The following is a 17,093-nucleotide window of genomic DNA, read 5'->3' as shown; positions in this document are numbered from 1 at the left end:
TTTTTTCTCTTATCTCACAAAATATGGCTAGGTTTTGAGATTGAAAGATTGGGCTACTAGTAGCAGATTGAGATATTTGTAGGGCTCTAGGCTACTACATTTGGGTGACTTACAACTTTTTAGGCTACTTTAAAAATAATTTGGGTTACATTTCAAGGAATTCTGCTTTACTTTTTATAAAACTTATCTGGCAATCTGTGAGGTTCTCACTGGACAAATGCTGTTTATCTGCAGTTTATTTGTTATTATTTTACTGCAATTTGAAAAAATTGTAGACCTATAAATTTTCACTGACATTTGTCCATCCTTCTCTCTTAAGAATGGAGTTACAGTAGATAGATTAAAGATGAGATCAGATATGGAAACCTTAAGGGCAGGAGGCCCCAATTAACTATATATGAACTTCCAATACAAACCGGAAGTCATGTTATTTTTCAATTCAAAAATTTTTCCTTGAAAGCAGTTAATAGATGACCAGCATGTCTCCATTGCTAATGGAAAAGCATGGAGTACAGGGGCAAGACACTATAGTACTAATGTGAGGCAGAGAACGTATATTTTAAATAAAATAAAAATATGATTAAAAATTGCAGCCCAGAATTGTGATGATGTCACAATAAATAATTGCTTGTTATTAATTATTAATTAATGGCAATAGAATTCTGTATACATAACCATACTTTGTTTCATTAATAAATTACATCAGTTACATGACATTTGGCATAATGCACAGAAATGTGGCTTGGATAATTCAAAGTTGCGATTATCTTGTCATTTGAATTTCAAACAAACAAGGATTTCCTGTATCTCAATTTTGATGCAATATTCTGTAATTCAGTTTAAGCAAGATTCAAATAGTTGATGAAACTAAAAATAAGCAACTTAATGATAGATGTGTTAAATTATCCAAATAATTCTGAATTATGTATCAAATATGTAGTGTTTTTACACCCTAAAATAAAAATTTTTCATACAGGATTAACTGGTGGTTTAGCTGCTCCCTTTGTAGCAGCTGGAGCTGGAGCAATTATTGGTGGTGCTGGTGCAGCAGCATTAGGATCTGCTGCTGGAATTGCAGTCATAAGTTCTCTTTTTGGTGTTGCTGGTGCTGGTTTAACAGGTCAGTTGTAATTTTTTTCCAGTAATTTTTAAAAATGTTTGCTAAATAGAATTGTTAATACTATACATTATATGTTTAAGTATTTGTTTAGAATTAATGAATTTTTTTTTTTTTGGAGTAAAAGGTGACTTAAGATTGTATGTATGTATTGTAAATATTATATATATGTATATATATATATTATTTATTTATTTAAATTTAAATATATTTTGGGGCACTTCAGACATTCAATGTTGTTAGCATAAATTTTAAGTGAGCTTTTCTTGAGAAAAAAGAAGGATTATTCAATGATGATTTTGTGGCAATTTCAAGCATATTTACTGACAATAGTATCGATTTTATGTATTATGGCTGGAATTGAACAAAATCCAAGTCCTTTATAGCATTCTCCATCAAAGAGAGGGCAGCCTCCATGACCAGAAGTAGTTAAGGTGTCTAATCAGCTAAAGTGGAAACTATACTCTGTAAATAATCTGCAACTCCTATGGATATGAAGAGGAGTGAAAAAGTATATGAAGAAGAGAGGAAAAATAATTTTGAATCTGTGCTAGTAGATTGTCTTGAGTTGATGGAGAAGGGTGATAGCTCGACAGCTACCAGTTTACAAGAGTTGACAAAACTAACTCAAGCCTCACACAGTTCTATAACCGAATAAATTTTGGAGGTTAAAACAGAAATTAGTTTGATACATCAGGACATTAAAGATTTTAAGACCAAACTTGGTTTATTGGAACAGAAGGTCAATAAATTAAGAAACAGTTCTACTGGATTTAGACAGGAAAATGGAAGCTCAACAGTATATGGCAAATAATATTTTAAATATAACCAATCAACTTAATCTGATGTTATTTGGCTGTCTGATGACTGATAACATGAATATTAAAGAAAGCCTAATAAATTCCTTTAGGGAGATCCTGAAATTGACAGAATTTAAAAAGGAAGAAATAACCAGATCTTACATTATAAGAAAAGAAGAGCCCATGATCCTAAATATTACAATAAGTAATATTAGGATAAAAAATCAAATATTATTAGTCTTTTATAACTATAAAAAAAGTAACCTGTGAAAAGATCTATAGCAATTTTTGATTATAATCTTTCCAATCTCACTCAAGAGACTAGGGATTGTAGAGCTAAAGTTCTCCCACTTTATAAGAAGCAAAGCTATGCAAGAAAGCTATGCAAATTCTATTAAGAAACAATTATATAATTCATAAAACTACTTATAGTTTTATAAAGAATTGCTTGCTCTTTTTTCAATGTAGAAATGAATTGACTAATTTATTTAGTGTGATGAATACTAATGTTAATCACAATAGTAGTGATAATTTTGGTGGATTATATTCATTATTAAACAAAGGAACTGAGATCAAGTGATTAATTGGAATATCCAAGGGGTTAGTAATAAGTTTTTTTCTGTCTGTTTCAAAAACTGTTAGGGATGTATGATATCTTAGGATTAGAAGAAACTTGAATTACTAAACTAACTGAAAAGGAGATTGCTCTCCTGCAAGGATCATTCAATTATATTATTGTTTCAGCAATAAAAAAAAATCTGGAGTTGTTAGGCTGAAGGGAGAAATGATGCTATTAATAAGTAAATCTTTGGAAAATTTGGTTCATTCCTATTGGAGTTCTTACTTAATATTTGTTATGGTTAAATTAGAAAATCATAAACTTAATGAGCTCACTAATGCTTACTTAGCAGCAATTACTAATTATACTCCTCCTTATGAAATGCTCCAAAGTCCTACACAAAAGATAGGTAGATCATTCTTGGTCTGGAGGCTGAAGGAAATGAACAGACTGCTTCATGCTCAAATTTGAAAGTGATCAAAGAATTTACATATATTAATTTTTTTATACATGGAATGACCTCGCTTCTTATGCCATTATTTTTGATCATCTGCCAAATCTCTGGATATGTAATATTTCATGTAGTAATGTAATACCTTACATTTTTATAATGTAATATTTTATATTAGGTTATAAAATGAAAAAACGAGTAGGTGGAATTGAAGAATTTGCCTTTGAAACATTGACAGAAGGACAGCAATTACATATCACATTAGCTGTGTCAGGATGGCTGTCAGAAGAAGGTCCAGGTAAGTTTATCAGAGTTTTATTACTTTATATTTTAAAATTAAACATATTGAATGAAAAATTACCTTAAACATTGGATTTGGAGCTACTAGATTTTATTTTTTAAGCTAAAGTATTTTCCTTTATCATATTGGAATTTTAATAAAACTAATTTAATTATAATAACTGATTATATATATATGTGAAATAATCAATATACTGGTTCCTTCAAATTTTCTTCTTTACACTAGGAAGGCTCTACACTTTCTTCTGTATTAACTATTTCTTGCAATTGCTTCATGTCTAGTTATTTGTTTACAAGTTCTGTTGTTAGCTATTATTGTCTGTCTTAGATACTAGACTTATTATACTAGTTGTAAAGGAATTACAGCATGGGAAATTTACAGATTGAAAATAGCTATATGATATTTACAAGTTTGTTTACATGAAGTGGCAGATTAGGGACAAAAAAATCAAAAACACATTTTTCCATTCGTCGATGAATTAATAATAAAAGATGAAGACTTCCTGAATATGCTGTAATTCCTTTACGACTGGTTTAATAAGTTTAGTGTTTGAAGCAGATGATAATAACTGACAATAGAATTTGTAAACAAATGACTAAAACATTAAGCAATTGCAAGTAAATTATATGTCTACCTAAAACAGTGTATTACTCCTTCGGTGATGTTGTCCAAGGACAGCAATGGTAAACATTTGAAGTTGGGTCAAAATTGAACTTGAAATTTATTAACTCCAAATTGTAGATCAAATATTTAAGTTTAGTAATTGAAAAATAATTAAAAAAACATGCTTATAAATTTTATTTTAATCTTTTAATCTACATCACAAAAATAACTATAAACTCTTATATTAGTGAAAAGAAAATAATATGATTATAACGGAAACAAATATTTTACTTAGTAAGAAATCTTTTGTTGTTTATTTGATTATAATTATTATATTTGAAGTTTGTAATTAGTGGCTTTTTCATGATAACTTTATAACCTCACTTTCATACTACCTATAAAAAATTTTAAAATCTCTCAAATACTTTTTATAATTTATAAACCTAATGTTTTCTAAACATTCCATATGGGTACCTTGAAATTGCATGGGTCACAGGTTTACCATGACTGTCTGAGGAGGTAAAAGTTGGCTTTAGGTGTAATAAAATATGGACAGCCATACTAATCAGGAATGTAAGTAACACTGTCAGACAAAAGATAATGAACATACATGTAAAAGGTATGCTGTTGTTTTAAATTTTGTTAGGATTGATTAGGAAAAACTTTGATTAAAAATGTCTTGTAGGAGATTATTTCTAAGGAAGGTTTGAGACACTGATTTTAACAGAAAAATAACAAAAAAAATTATTTAAAGATATTTATTATTATTCTTCAAAACAAAATGTTATAATTATTGTCATAAAAATTTGAAAACATTTTATAACATTATTAACAAACAAAAAAAGCAAGTGAACAGTTAGTTATCTATCAGTTATGAGGTCTGTGATTATCACCTTAACTATACATATCATTCTTATGTGCAATGTTTGAGTCATATTTGTAATAGTGTAATATCTCATATTATTTAGAAGTCACACTAGAATGCAAATTATATATATATTAATTATTTTAATACATTTATTGCATATTAAAGATTATAGATGATGATGGGTTCATTTGAATAAAAATTAATTGATTATTCAAAATTGAAATCATTCGATAATGTAAGAGTCATTTAAATGATTCACTAGATTTTCTTGGGATGTTTTAACATTAAAACAAGAAAAAATTGCTCAAAAACTAACAAAAGTTTTTTCATCTACAATTTAAATTTTATACAAAAATAAAAAAAATTATATTTATCTCTTAAAATTTTATTTCAGCTCATAAAAGAATGATTTTGTTTTCTGAGGCAGGCAAGCATTGCATTAGATAGATAGGCAGATTCCTATAACATGTTATAAAAACCAAAGATTAATTAGATAAATTATTTAGATTATATTTCTTGATTTTTCTCACAGCCAAACTGTCTCAGTTTTGAGCTTAGTTATTTAAAATAAAATCTGCCTATCTTTAATTTTTAATTCTATTTAAAGTATTATATTATAATTAATGGTATTTTAAAGCTTGTTTGAAGACACATTTTTCTACTTAATACAGAAAATATAATATGATTATATCTTTATTTTAACATAAAAATTTGAGAAATTGCAAGGATTTAACTGAAAGAAAGAATTTTGACAGATATGAATGATTCATTTGAATATTCAAATAAGCCCAATAATTATAGATAAATGAATTTTAATCAATATAATAGTGATAATTGAGAATAATATTTATAGAAGGCTTTCAAGAACCATGGCAAACACTTATGCATTCCAGAGAACAGTATTGTCTTAGATATGAATCAACCTACTTCCTGGAGTTAGGCCGTGCAATGGATTATCTTTTTAGTTTTGCTGTTTCCATGGCTGCACAAGAAGCTTTAAAGTATACGATACTTTCAGGTAAGTATTAAATTGCTGATAAAAGAGAATTAAAGCTTTTGAAGCACAAGTATAGTTAAATTCAGTGGATATATGAAGGCCTGCTGAAAAGTTTTGCTACCTTCGTCATATTTTTATTTTTAGTAGTGAGAATTGGATAAAACCAGTTCTATTCTCCAGTTATCTCTAATTTGACCCTTTAAATATTCCCAACTTAAAAATAGAAGTCTGTATACATTCTGTGCTTTTCATTGAAAATTTCTGAAATTTTGCAGGGAGGTTTCTTTATTAGGGAGATTGACGCTATTAAATTATGATATTTAATGGTCAATCAGATGGGGAAGTAAATGGTGATCATGTGTCATATCTTGAGTAGGGTTGGACTTAATGATGATTTTACTCATAATTAGCATTTATAATTTTTTATAAAACTCATCCCTACTGTCAAAGTCAAGCTTTTTGCTATTTTGTAGTAATTAAAAATAAAAAAGTTTTTAATAATAAAATATCATAGCAAATGGCACCCATACACAGTTTCAAATGTTGCTGGAAAAGTTAAGCAACTCATTGCTGGATTTTTTATTTTCAAATATAGCACTATACATACTTTATAGTCTATCCACTAGTTTTAATGTAATATAGCATTAAATACACTCACAATTTCTTTAGTTTATTTCATTAATATTATTACATTGAAATTTATTATTATGTTTATGACTACCTAAATACAATATTGTTTTCAAAATTTGATTTCATTTAGCAATAAACAAATAGCATCTCTGTACACTATTTACTTTAGATTTGTTTGAAATAGAATTGCATACTATCAGAAATTGTAAGAAAAAATTACTTTATTATAATAAAATACACCATAAGAAAACATATACTTTTATAAAAAGTGTAGGGACAAGAATTTTTTTTTTACAAAAATAGGTGGATATCTCTTTAAAAAGTTTGAGAATCACTGTGTTAACTGCTTATGCAATAGTTTAAGAAATGTACATTGAACTAAGCCAGTGGCATGCTGTGACATTTGATGATAGGGAAGCTGTGTTTCTGTAAGAAGCCAACTTCCAGGGGCAATCAGTTAATTGCACGTCAGTAGTGGTCTAGGGTCCATTCGTACATGGGTAGTGGCTGTAGAGACAAAGACGACAAGTATCTGACAAAAACCGTTTATTTTAACATAAAATAAACATATACTATGTACAAAATAGTTTGCTTTAGGACAATCAGCCGTTCGGACGTCCTGAGCGTCGATGTGGTTCTTCGATGGTCGATCGAAGGTGGTCCCAAAACAGTGGGTTGACAAGACTGTAGGGCATGGGGAGACTTCCTCTGTTGGCGGCGGAGACACGGTCTAAGTCCGAAGTGGCATGGGTTACAGGTTGGCAAAATAGACGAGAAATTTTTTTTTTTTGCGCGTTGACACATGACGAGGACACCGAGTGCTAGGTGTCCTCATTTGTTGGAGATTATATCAATCTCCGTTCTTTCATCCATTTTGATTGGTTGTTCGCCCTCAATGACGCTTCCCAAGTGATTGGTCCCTGGTTACTAAACGTAACGAGACTTACCTGGAGAGTGAGAAAAGTCAAAATCGAAGACGAATTCAATCTTCCACCAATCATAGGACGACTTCCTTCCGCGATTTATGGTTTCTGCCTGGCAGTTTCATATAAACAATGGGTGTCCGACTATAAACGACTTTTACCTGTGTGTTTTAAATTAATAAATTTTTCTCTAAATTACCTGTTTTTTCGCGTCTTTCGTGACGGGTCAGACCTGTCCAGTACATGACATTTCCATAAAAGTTATAAACAAATACCGGAAATGACAAAAATAAACAATTTATGTATTTTAGTTTAAAGTACAAACAATACATACATAATACAAATTGATACGATACAAACAATGATAGAAAAACTTGTTTTTTTTTTAATTTTTTATAAACTACCTCTATTCGGCGATTTTTTCCGCAAAGTCATTAATTACTTTATCATAAAAGTCGCCGGACGTCGACTCCATCGACGTATTTAAAAGCTCTTTTTCTATCGAAAGCGACACTAGCGACTACAGTCTTTTTTCTGGCCGAGTGTTTCTGGCCAATGTATGAATTTGCTTCGTGGTCGAAAAACTGCACTCAGCAGACCCACCGGTAGATGGTACCATAAAAATTAATGATATTACATCATATAATTCTTTTAGTACGTCTTTGTTCGGTCGACATTAATTATAATATGTTTTATGTTTAAGAGTTACTCATCAATATAGTCCGGACACGAATATAAATATTGCGATTCGCTACGTAATTTAGATAAATCAAAAAATTTCCCATAAAATTTACTTAATTTAAAGAATTAAAACACGCTTGGAAAAATTGTTAATAATTTTAATATTATGAAAAACATCTAAAAGTGATAAAAACTCTAAAGATTTTATGTCTGAAAATCTGTCAATATAATTATAATTTTCTTTTAATTATACTGTAATTAAATATAACTTTGCAAAAAAACGTACATAAAAATAACATTGAATACTCTTTACTTTTTAAATCTTAAACAATTCACTTAGTCTGATAGCTACCCAGTGGCTAAGGGATAGAATTGTTGGAAGCGTTACACGTGTGTAGCTTCCACCAACTAAACTGGCTGAGGTTGGTGCTCTGTAAAGCGCATGTGCCAATGCCCTCTGGCTGCTTTACACCATTCAGTTATTCTCGCCTTGAAAGCTGTCTCGGAAGCGCTTCCATTCTGCCACTGACATTCGAATATACAATAGTAATCTTATCGTTTTTTTCACATATAGTAGAGAATTTTTTAATAAGATACATAATGCAGTTATAATAAAATATTAATTTTAATTAATTCAAAGTACGTTAAAATATGAAAATTTATATTTTAGAAAATACAAGGGAAGGTCATTGGAAGGTGGATGCAGCGCTTCCACCACTTCCAATGACGGCATGCTACTGAACTAAGCAGAAAGAAAAAATAACAAAACATTTATATTTTACACATCTTAAAGCACATTTAAGAAGCAAGTGCCTTTAATTTATCAATGATAATCTGAAATATTTCTGAAATTTAATACTAGTAAAACTTTTTAATCGTTTAATTTTTGACCTTTTTTCTGTAAAAAAATTTAATCAAATATGTTGGAATTTAATCATGTGAACTTTGTGATAATGCCCAATACATTTATTATAATCATACATGCATTTGTAAGTGTTAATTTTATTTTACTACTAAAATAGAAAATTATTGTTTTCTTTACTTTAGGATTAATAACTGCAATTACTTGGCCAAGCACCATAATTACAATTGCTGGTATCATTGATAATCCTTGGGGAGTCTGCATCAATCGATCCGCAGAAGTAGGAAGACATCTTGCAGATGTTCTTTTGGGAAGACAGCAGGTTTTATTAAATTTTAATATTTAAAACAATGTGTGTATTAATTTCAGAAATTAAAAATTATTTTTATATAATTTAAGGGAAACAGACCTGTAACTCTTATTGGATTTAGTCTTGGTGCACGAGTTATTTATTATTGCTTACAAGAAATGTCTAAAAGGAAAGGTATTTCTATTTTCATTATTTATTTTAAATTAGTAATAATTTTACAGTTGATTTACAGTTTGAATAAATTTGTGAGATTTTGCAGTGTTGTTGTGTCATAATGAGACCTGAGTGGTTGGCTTACATAAATCTCAACATATTATAATGATACACCTTGTTGAAAAGTTACTTTCACACCATGAGTCTGAATGGAGAGTGAAAATACTCAACTATAGCAAATAAACACAATAAGCATTTATTTAACATTTACTTGGCCATGCATATTTATAAATCAACATTTTTCCTCCAACATCAAAATGATTATAACAATCTATTTGCAGAAGAGAATGTGCTATGTTAGCTCTTACCTCTGCTGGAGATGAGAAGAACAAGTCAAGTCTAAGGCTTTTGAAAATTCTAGAGAGAATATGTCAACAATGATTCCTTACATAAAAACTTTCCATTTTTCTTAACTGACACTCTTTTCTTTTTTGTTTTTTCTCTTGGTTTTGCATTTGAATTATTATTTTATTTCCTTTGGGTCAGTCAAAGCATGTGGGCAAATTTTTCCTTTCTGTTTCTAACAATTTTAATAATTGTTCCCAGTTAAAGGAAAGAATGATTATAGTGTGTTTTTTTGAAACAGATTTTTTCCTATTGTTAACTTGATTGTCCCACATGATAATGACAGAAAAGTTTCAATAAAAAGGAAATTAGGCCTAAGTTGAATAACTTTAAGTCTAATTTCCTTGTGATTGACTGTCCAATAATGAAATTGAGTTTCACTTTTTACTTAAACTCAAATTCTCACAAATCTATAGTTATACTCATTTTCTAAATGACTTTGTAATATGTATATTTTTTTCTTCAGTAAACAAATATACTTTTCTATATAGTTAATTCTTGGTTTTAAATAAAATATTGCACAAAGTTTTATTCTGAAATATTGTTTATTGCTTATATTACTCAAATTATTCTATACAATTTTTGTAATCTTATTGTGAAAAAATTGCATATGCTAGAAAAACAAGTTTTAATATTAGTATTCAGCATGACTGAATTAGCAAAGAAAAGCTTATATAGTAATGCTGGATTCTAATAGCTAATGGTATCCACAAGATTATCCTTTTAGACTGTAAATCAAATAGACCCTGTACATGATATATGTAACATATAACAAGAGTTTATTACAACTTCCTGTTTATAAATAAGATACAAAATACAAATAAGATGAGTTATAATTATTTGTTTTGTTGGGAACTCTTTTAAATAGGGCTAATTTAATTAAGGATAACTTTAAGATTACTCAAGCCACTATGGTGCTTATTTTAGATGATATAATAATAATTAGTATTAAGAATTGATTATTTAAACATTAATCTAATTAATTTTTTTGATTATTTGACATCAGGTTGTGAAGGGATTATTGAAGATGCCATTTTATTAGGAGCACCAATATCTGCTGATATAAATAAATGGAAGTCTTTAGCAAGAGTTGTGTGTGGGAAAATTATCAATGGATATTGTCGGTATGAGACATATTAATCTATCAATACTGCTAATTTGAAATGTTTATGTTAGAAAAATTATTATAAACTAAAGTTTTGTTCTTAAGAGAGTGAAAAGTAAAAAAAATATATGTTATTTCAGTGGAGATTGGTTGTTAAAATATTTATATCGTACATCATCTGCTACAATGAATATTGCTGGACTACAGCCTATTAAATGGAATAATAGAAGAATGTGTAATGTGGATCTTAGTGATATTGTAAGTAATTATTCTCCTAAATATACTAGTAATTAAGTGGTATTCAAGTACAGAACAATCACCATCTGCTACAACAAATTTTCGGTAAATAACAAATATTTTTATTTTAACTTTTTTATGGATAAATGGAAAAATTAAAGTTCTCTAAGATAAAAATGAGAAATCGATTTAAAAATAAAATAAAACTGTACAGCTGCCTACCTTCCTCAGACAAAATTATACTCAATTCAGTTTGTTTTTTCATAAGTGAAAAAAAAACAAACTGTGTATAGAACACAATCATTAGCATGTTTTACGACCATTTCAAGTGGATGTAATGTTTCAACAATAATTGTCTGTGACACACTAAGATTCGTTGTAAATTCACGAGTTGTTATTCACCAATCTTTAACAATTTTTTCCCCACAATTTCTCTTCAACAGCTTTTGGGATCTGTACATTTTGTACCCTTTAGTTCAAAATTTCCTAAATGAAACTTTGAAAACCACATTTGACACATTCAGAGTTTAGAAGCATCTTCCCCATACATGGTAGGAGTATTTTTTACTGTTTGTGTAGCTTGATATCCTTTATGAAATTTAAAAAGCATGCATAATATGTTCAATGTGTATTTTGTCTGCACACATTTTAACTTGATTTTATTCAAACAAAATGTGATGAAAGAAATTTAAAATAAGCTACAAAACAAAGAATACAATCTCACATCAGAAATAATGTATTAAATTTCAGAACTTATAATTACATCACATATTTATGTTAAGTAAAAACAGCTGTTAATAAAAATATGCAAAAACTTTCTGTTCAAATCCCAATAAAATTACTATAATACAGTAGTCGTATTTTGCTATTCTGTATTGCGCGTGTATGTTTTTACTTTCTTATGATTTATACATGCTAGGCTTGTAAGCTTCTTGTTAAATTTGTGTTAAATCAGATAAAGATACCAATTTTTTCATTGTACAGCTTGATTTTCCTTTTCATTTTCACATTAGACAGGTTCCTCTGTATACAGGTTAATTTACATTAAGTTTTGCAGAAAATTCAAGGGATGGAAGAAATTTTCTGTTAATGACAGATTTTCACTTTATATGGGTTCCATTATAGACAGGTTTGACTGTATATAAAATTGTTTAAAATGCTCCTCTGATGATGATATAGTTTAAAATGTTTTAAACATTAGCCTTGCAAGTGTGAAGATGTTATATTTTTGTGTTTTCTTTTGTTTGTGAAAATTTGCAGATTGTTTATAATTTTCAGTCAATATCAAAGCATATATAATATAATATATTATGTGTTGGATTTATAATTCTATTAGGAATAATGTAATAATATTTTGAAATGTAAACAGTTATTTCGGCATATATTATGAATAAATAAAATAAATAATTTCTAATTAGAAAAAATTGAAGTTTATTGAACTGATTTAATAGTTAAATATATATTAATAGTTAGAAATAAGTAAATACATTTACTTACAAAAAGCATGCAGGAATGCAGTTAACTGTATGGAATACTTTTCTCTTCATACTGTGCAATAGTAGAAATTCAGAAATAAAACATTACAATGATAAAACATACATAAAATAATATTTAATAATTTAACTACAATAAATATAGAAGTCCTAAATTTAAAAAATAGAAGTTTTTATGTTTTAAAATTGTTAAATTCAGCTAGAAAATGTTTTCAACATTAGAGACCAGTTGCATAGGTTCCTAAAAGAAAGATCCCTTGTGATCTGAGATAGATATGTAAAAAGAATTAGAGTGGGACGTTGGAATATAAATTTCAGTATTAACAAGTAGTAATATGTAAATAGCATGAAATAGTTAAATGTTATATGGTCTGGAATGTAATATTTTTATTACAGAACTTTGTTTTTGAATCTAAAGGTAACTAATTAAGATAGTGTAAAAGCATCATTTTTTAAACAAACTAGCTAATTTGAAAAGTTAATTTTTTCTGTAGTAATATCCTTAAAATAATAATTGGTTAATACAAATTCTTTTTTTTCTTAATAATGGAAAATGCGAATGAAGTCAAATTAATTCAGCTGAATTATTAAAAGGAAATTTCTAAAATTTCTAAAAGATAAAATAAACTTTATTAAGTACATTTTAATGGTGCAGGACAATTGGAATATCATACATACATTTGTACATTTTTCTTATCATTTTTTAAATATGTTATCATCAGAAAATTTTATGTGCTTAAAATGTATCATTTAACTACATATTTATAAAAATTTAATAACCATACAAAGTAGTGCAAAGTGAACATTAAATTATTAAATTTAAAAACAGTTCAGTTAGCATTTTTTTTTTTTGTTTTAGTGGAATATTTAAAATATTATAAAAACGAATTTTACAATTTATGCCATTAATATTGTATAAAAGTCACATTTAATATTATCTAATAAATAATATAATTTCACTGTTTTAATTACAGTAAAACCTCATTTTGCTGTCACCTGAAAAATTTCCTTGTAAAACTGCATAAGTTTACATATAAATCAAACTCCATCTTGGTATCCATTTTGCTTATGTGACCATGATAAGTGTGTCCTAAAGTGACATTTATCTCCATTTTTCTGACCAACAGAACAGGAAAACCCCACATTCCTAAACTTAATGTATCGTTTAATGCACTTTAAATGGAATTAAGCTTTGTTGCTGTAATTTTGAAAAAGTTTGTTAAGATCCCTCTGATATATGATGTGCAAATAAAATAAATCTTTATTTACACTTGATAAATTAAATTTATCTCCAGAATTTATTAAGAAGAATAACAATTATGTAGTTATTCAATAATTTTACACAAAATTTGATTGAATTTTGCAAAAATATAACTATCTAAATTAGCAATGTCACTCACAACATTCAACAAAGAAAAATATCAACGAATCTGATGTAAAAGTGAGTTTAATTATTAACATTGTTTTTTCCTGACACTTGGAAATTTCTACATATTTAGTGACTTTTGTTTAATAAATTTGTTTCCTGAATTCTTTTATTAAAATACAGTATTTAAATAAATTATTATTACCATTTCAAAAATGTATCGATTCTGTGTATTGATACTAAACAATTCCATTTAATGCTGTACTGTACAGTACTTGAATGAACCCTATAGCAAACAGCCTGCATTCATTATACATTCTCTATTTTAATACTCTATTTAGTGTTCATACATTAACAAATTTGAAAGTTTGAATTACTGTGTGTTGCAAAAGATTATAATAGTATGTGAATATATTATTATTTGTTTATTATCTATATTAAACTTTTATCAGAATTCAGTACTGCACTCTAATTACAATTTTATGTTATGCCAATTTTTTCATAACCCCACCTAGGTGGCCACATCAATAAGGTTTTACTGTATATTTAAATTTCAATGTAATTAAAATAAAATTTTCAATGTTGACGTATAATTTTTAAGTAAACATATAAAAATGCTTACTGTTTCACTGTAGGTTTCAGGTCACATGGATTATGCTCGTAAAATGGATATGATATTAAAAGCCATTGGAGTGAGAACAAAGGATGAAACAGATTCAAAACTTCGCAAATCTCATTCAGATTCTCCAGTTTCAAGATCAGAGGTATTAGCAAGTGATTTAAAGAACAAGTCAAAGTCTGAACCAAATTTAAGAATTCACAATCCTGTTATTTTGGAATCAAGTAGTAGATTAAGTTCTTCACTTTCATTGAATAGTTTAGAAAATAATGCCACATCACCTATTACTTTAAAGTCACCTGTTACAGCAAAACTTCAACTATAAGTACATAAGAGAAAGTTAAGATGAAAAATTCATAACAAGATTAAATCACTTAAAATATACAATAATTGATATTTCATATTAGTTAAACATATATACTGATAACATTATTTTTAGGATGCATATGAATGGATTCTGATTATATAGAAAAACATAATTATTTGATACAAAGTTTGAATAATAGTCTTTGATTACATTGAAATAAATACATGAAAAATGAATTTTACTAAATTTTGCAAGAGAGCAAATAATTTCTGATACCATTCAAAGTTTCATCTCCTAATTGCAAGAAATACAATAGACTCTACTTATCCAAGATTAGATTAATGGAGATATTTAAAAGGTTAACTTTTACATCCATAAATGAGTGCCAATATGTTAAGAACATGATTCAAGTCAAAATTACTCAAGTGGTCTGAACTTGATTCATGTTCAAGGCTCTTATTCTTTACAGGGTTTTCCTGTACCCCCTGGAGAAGGTTGATATAACAATCAAATGATAAAAAAAAATGTTAAAATATATTAGTAAAAGGCTCATATATCATTAGAAAATGCGCAGGTTCTGTCTGATAATACTAAGAGTCTGTTATTATTTTCCAAATTTGCATTTACATATTTTCTGAATTTTATGGCCAGAAATTATCAATTGTTTGGAATTGTCTTCTTTGTCCCATTCTGGGACAAAGAAGACAAATCCATAATTGGATAATTGAGAGTCTGTTGTATACAATTATGTGAAGATAATTTATAACAAAACATCCATATTAAGGGATCAAAAATTAATATTATCTAATAAGAAATTTCCAACTGATAATCAGTGAATCAAAGAAAGTAATTTTTAATCTAAGTCTATAGAAGCTTTTTGAAAATGTATTAGATAAAAATAAAATTGAAAGTATACGTTAAAAATTTTAATTTTATATAAAATAGAATATGAAATTGTAATTTGAAATGTAAATAATTTTTACCCAATTTATATTAAAAGAAAACAAATTTATATTTGTAAAAATAGAAAGATAATTTATATAGAAGAGTAATTTAATAGGAGATTATTGTTAGATATACAAATACACTAATTAAATATCATTGTAAATATTGCACAGTTTCTGAAAGTTAATATGGTAAAACCTCATTAATCTGTTTTTATTTAATCCTCAATTAAATTTGAGGATATGCAAATTTATAAACAGTTAAAAATATCTCTCAATACAGTACAAAATTTAAAAATTTATTTTTTTGGCATTAGAGTCAGATAAATAACCAAATAAATTAGTTTAAATTTTAATGCTAGAAATGGAAAATTTTAGACTTTTGTATCAATCTATCTAATGTATGACATCAGGATGGTTAGAGAACTTGGTACAATTAAATATTTGTAAATATCTCTTAGAAGAAATTAAATTTTTGGATATAAGAAAATGTTTAATTTACAATACTTTGTCATAAATCCAATAAAGCATATTTAATTTTGTTAGAAACTACTTGATTTGAGATGAATATTTAATTTAAGGGTTAATGTGAGCCTAGGTATACAAAATGGTGGCGCTTCCAGTTGCCATCTTGTTTGCACACGCAAATGTGCAAACAAGATGGCGATCGTCGACAATAACCTAAACGCGCCTATATTTAAACTTTTTTAAAACAAACATTTTTAAAACGTAAATTTGCTACTTACTTTTTCCCCTGCTTTTTCTCCTGCTTTCCTACTCTTGGACCAGAAACGAAAAATAAAAGTCATCATACTACCTATAAATTCAATTGATGCATGAACGAAGTGAATTACGAGATTCTATACATCAGTGGTTCGAACAAAATTTGCCTGTATTGTACATAAATTTTACTCCTCTTAAGAACTGCAGTCTTATGATTCACATCTCTCGCCTTTTCATCTATGATAGGCAGCGTCTCCGTAGAGGTTGGCACCTGCGATCCATGGCCACCTAGCCTTCCATGTGTCGTTCACAGTCGTCTTTCAGGTCGGAAATCACTATTACATATCCTTGGTTATGACAAATTTAACACATTTAACACACATTTGCACACTTTTAAACACATTTTACACACTATAAATGCACATTTAAACCACGTTTAAACACATTTAACTCATATTTGCACATTTTTAAACAGATTTAACACATTTACACACTTTAAACACAAATTTGAACCACATATAAATCCTTTACAAAATTTTTACCTCACTTACACAATGTTAACACACCTTTAATACACTTTTGTGATATTAACACGCATTAAACACATTAACGACACGTTTAAGATGTTAATTACCATTG

At 27.9% G+C, this 17,093-nt stretch overlaps 1 protein-coding gene across 4 annotated transcripts in view; it reads left to right on the top strand.

Annotated features, from left to right (window-relative positions):
- The window catches only part of LOC136976304 (transmembrane and coiled-coil domain-containing protein 4-like), a 32,155-nt gene extending 17,271 nt beyond the window's left edge, over positions 1 to 14,884 (top strand). For all 4 annotated transcript variants that reach the window (XM_067271550.1, XM_067271546.1, XM_067271549.1 and 1 more), the window contains 8 exons: positions 977 to 1,120; positions 3,106 to 3,225; positions 5,553 to 5,717; positions 8,978 to 9,114; positions 9,192 to 9,276; positions 10,667 to 10,784; positions 10,906 to 11,023; positions 14,497 to 14,884. In XM_067271550.1, the coding sequence (XP_067127651.1) occupies positions 977 to 1,120; positions 3,106 to 3,225; positions 5,553 to 5,717; positions 8,978 to 9,114; positions 9,192 to 9,276; positions 10,667 to 10,784; positions 10,906 to 11,023; positions 14,497 to 14,805 (1,196 nt within the window). In that variant the 3' untranslated portion in view covers positions 14,806 to 14,884. The remainder of the gene's footprint in view (positions 1 to 976; positions 1,121 to 3,105; positions 3,226 to 5,552; positions 5,718 to 8,977; positions 9,115 to 9,191; positions 9,277 to 10,666; positions 10,785 to 10,905; positions 11,024 to 14,496) is intronic.
- The last annotated feature ends 2,209 nt before the right edge of the window (positions 14,885 to 17,093 follow it).

This window comes from Centruroides vittatus, unplaced genomic scaffold (genome assembly GCF_030686945.1).
Source record: "Centruroides vittatus isolate TY-2023 unplaced genomic scaffold, ASM3068694v2 contig_4, whole genome shotgun sequence".
Taxonomy (NCBI): domain Eukaryota; kingdom Metazoa; phylum Arthropoda; class Arachnida; order Scorpiones; family Buthidae; genus Centruroides; species Centruroides vittatus.
The sequence above is the reverse complement of the archived record's forward strand: the minus strand, read 5'-3'. Positions and strand labels throughout refer to the sequence as shown.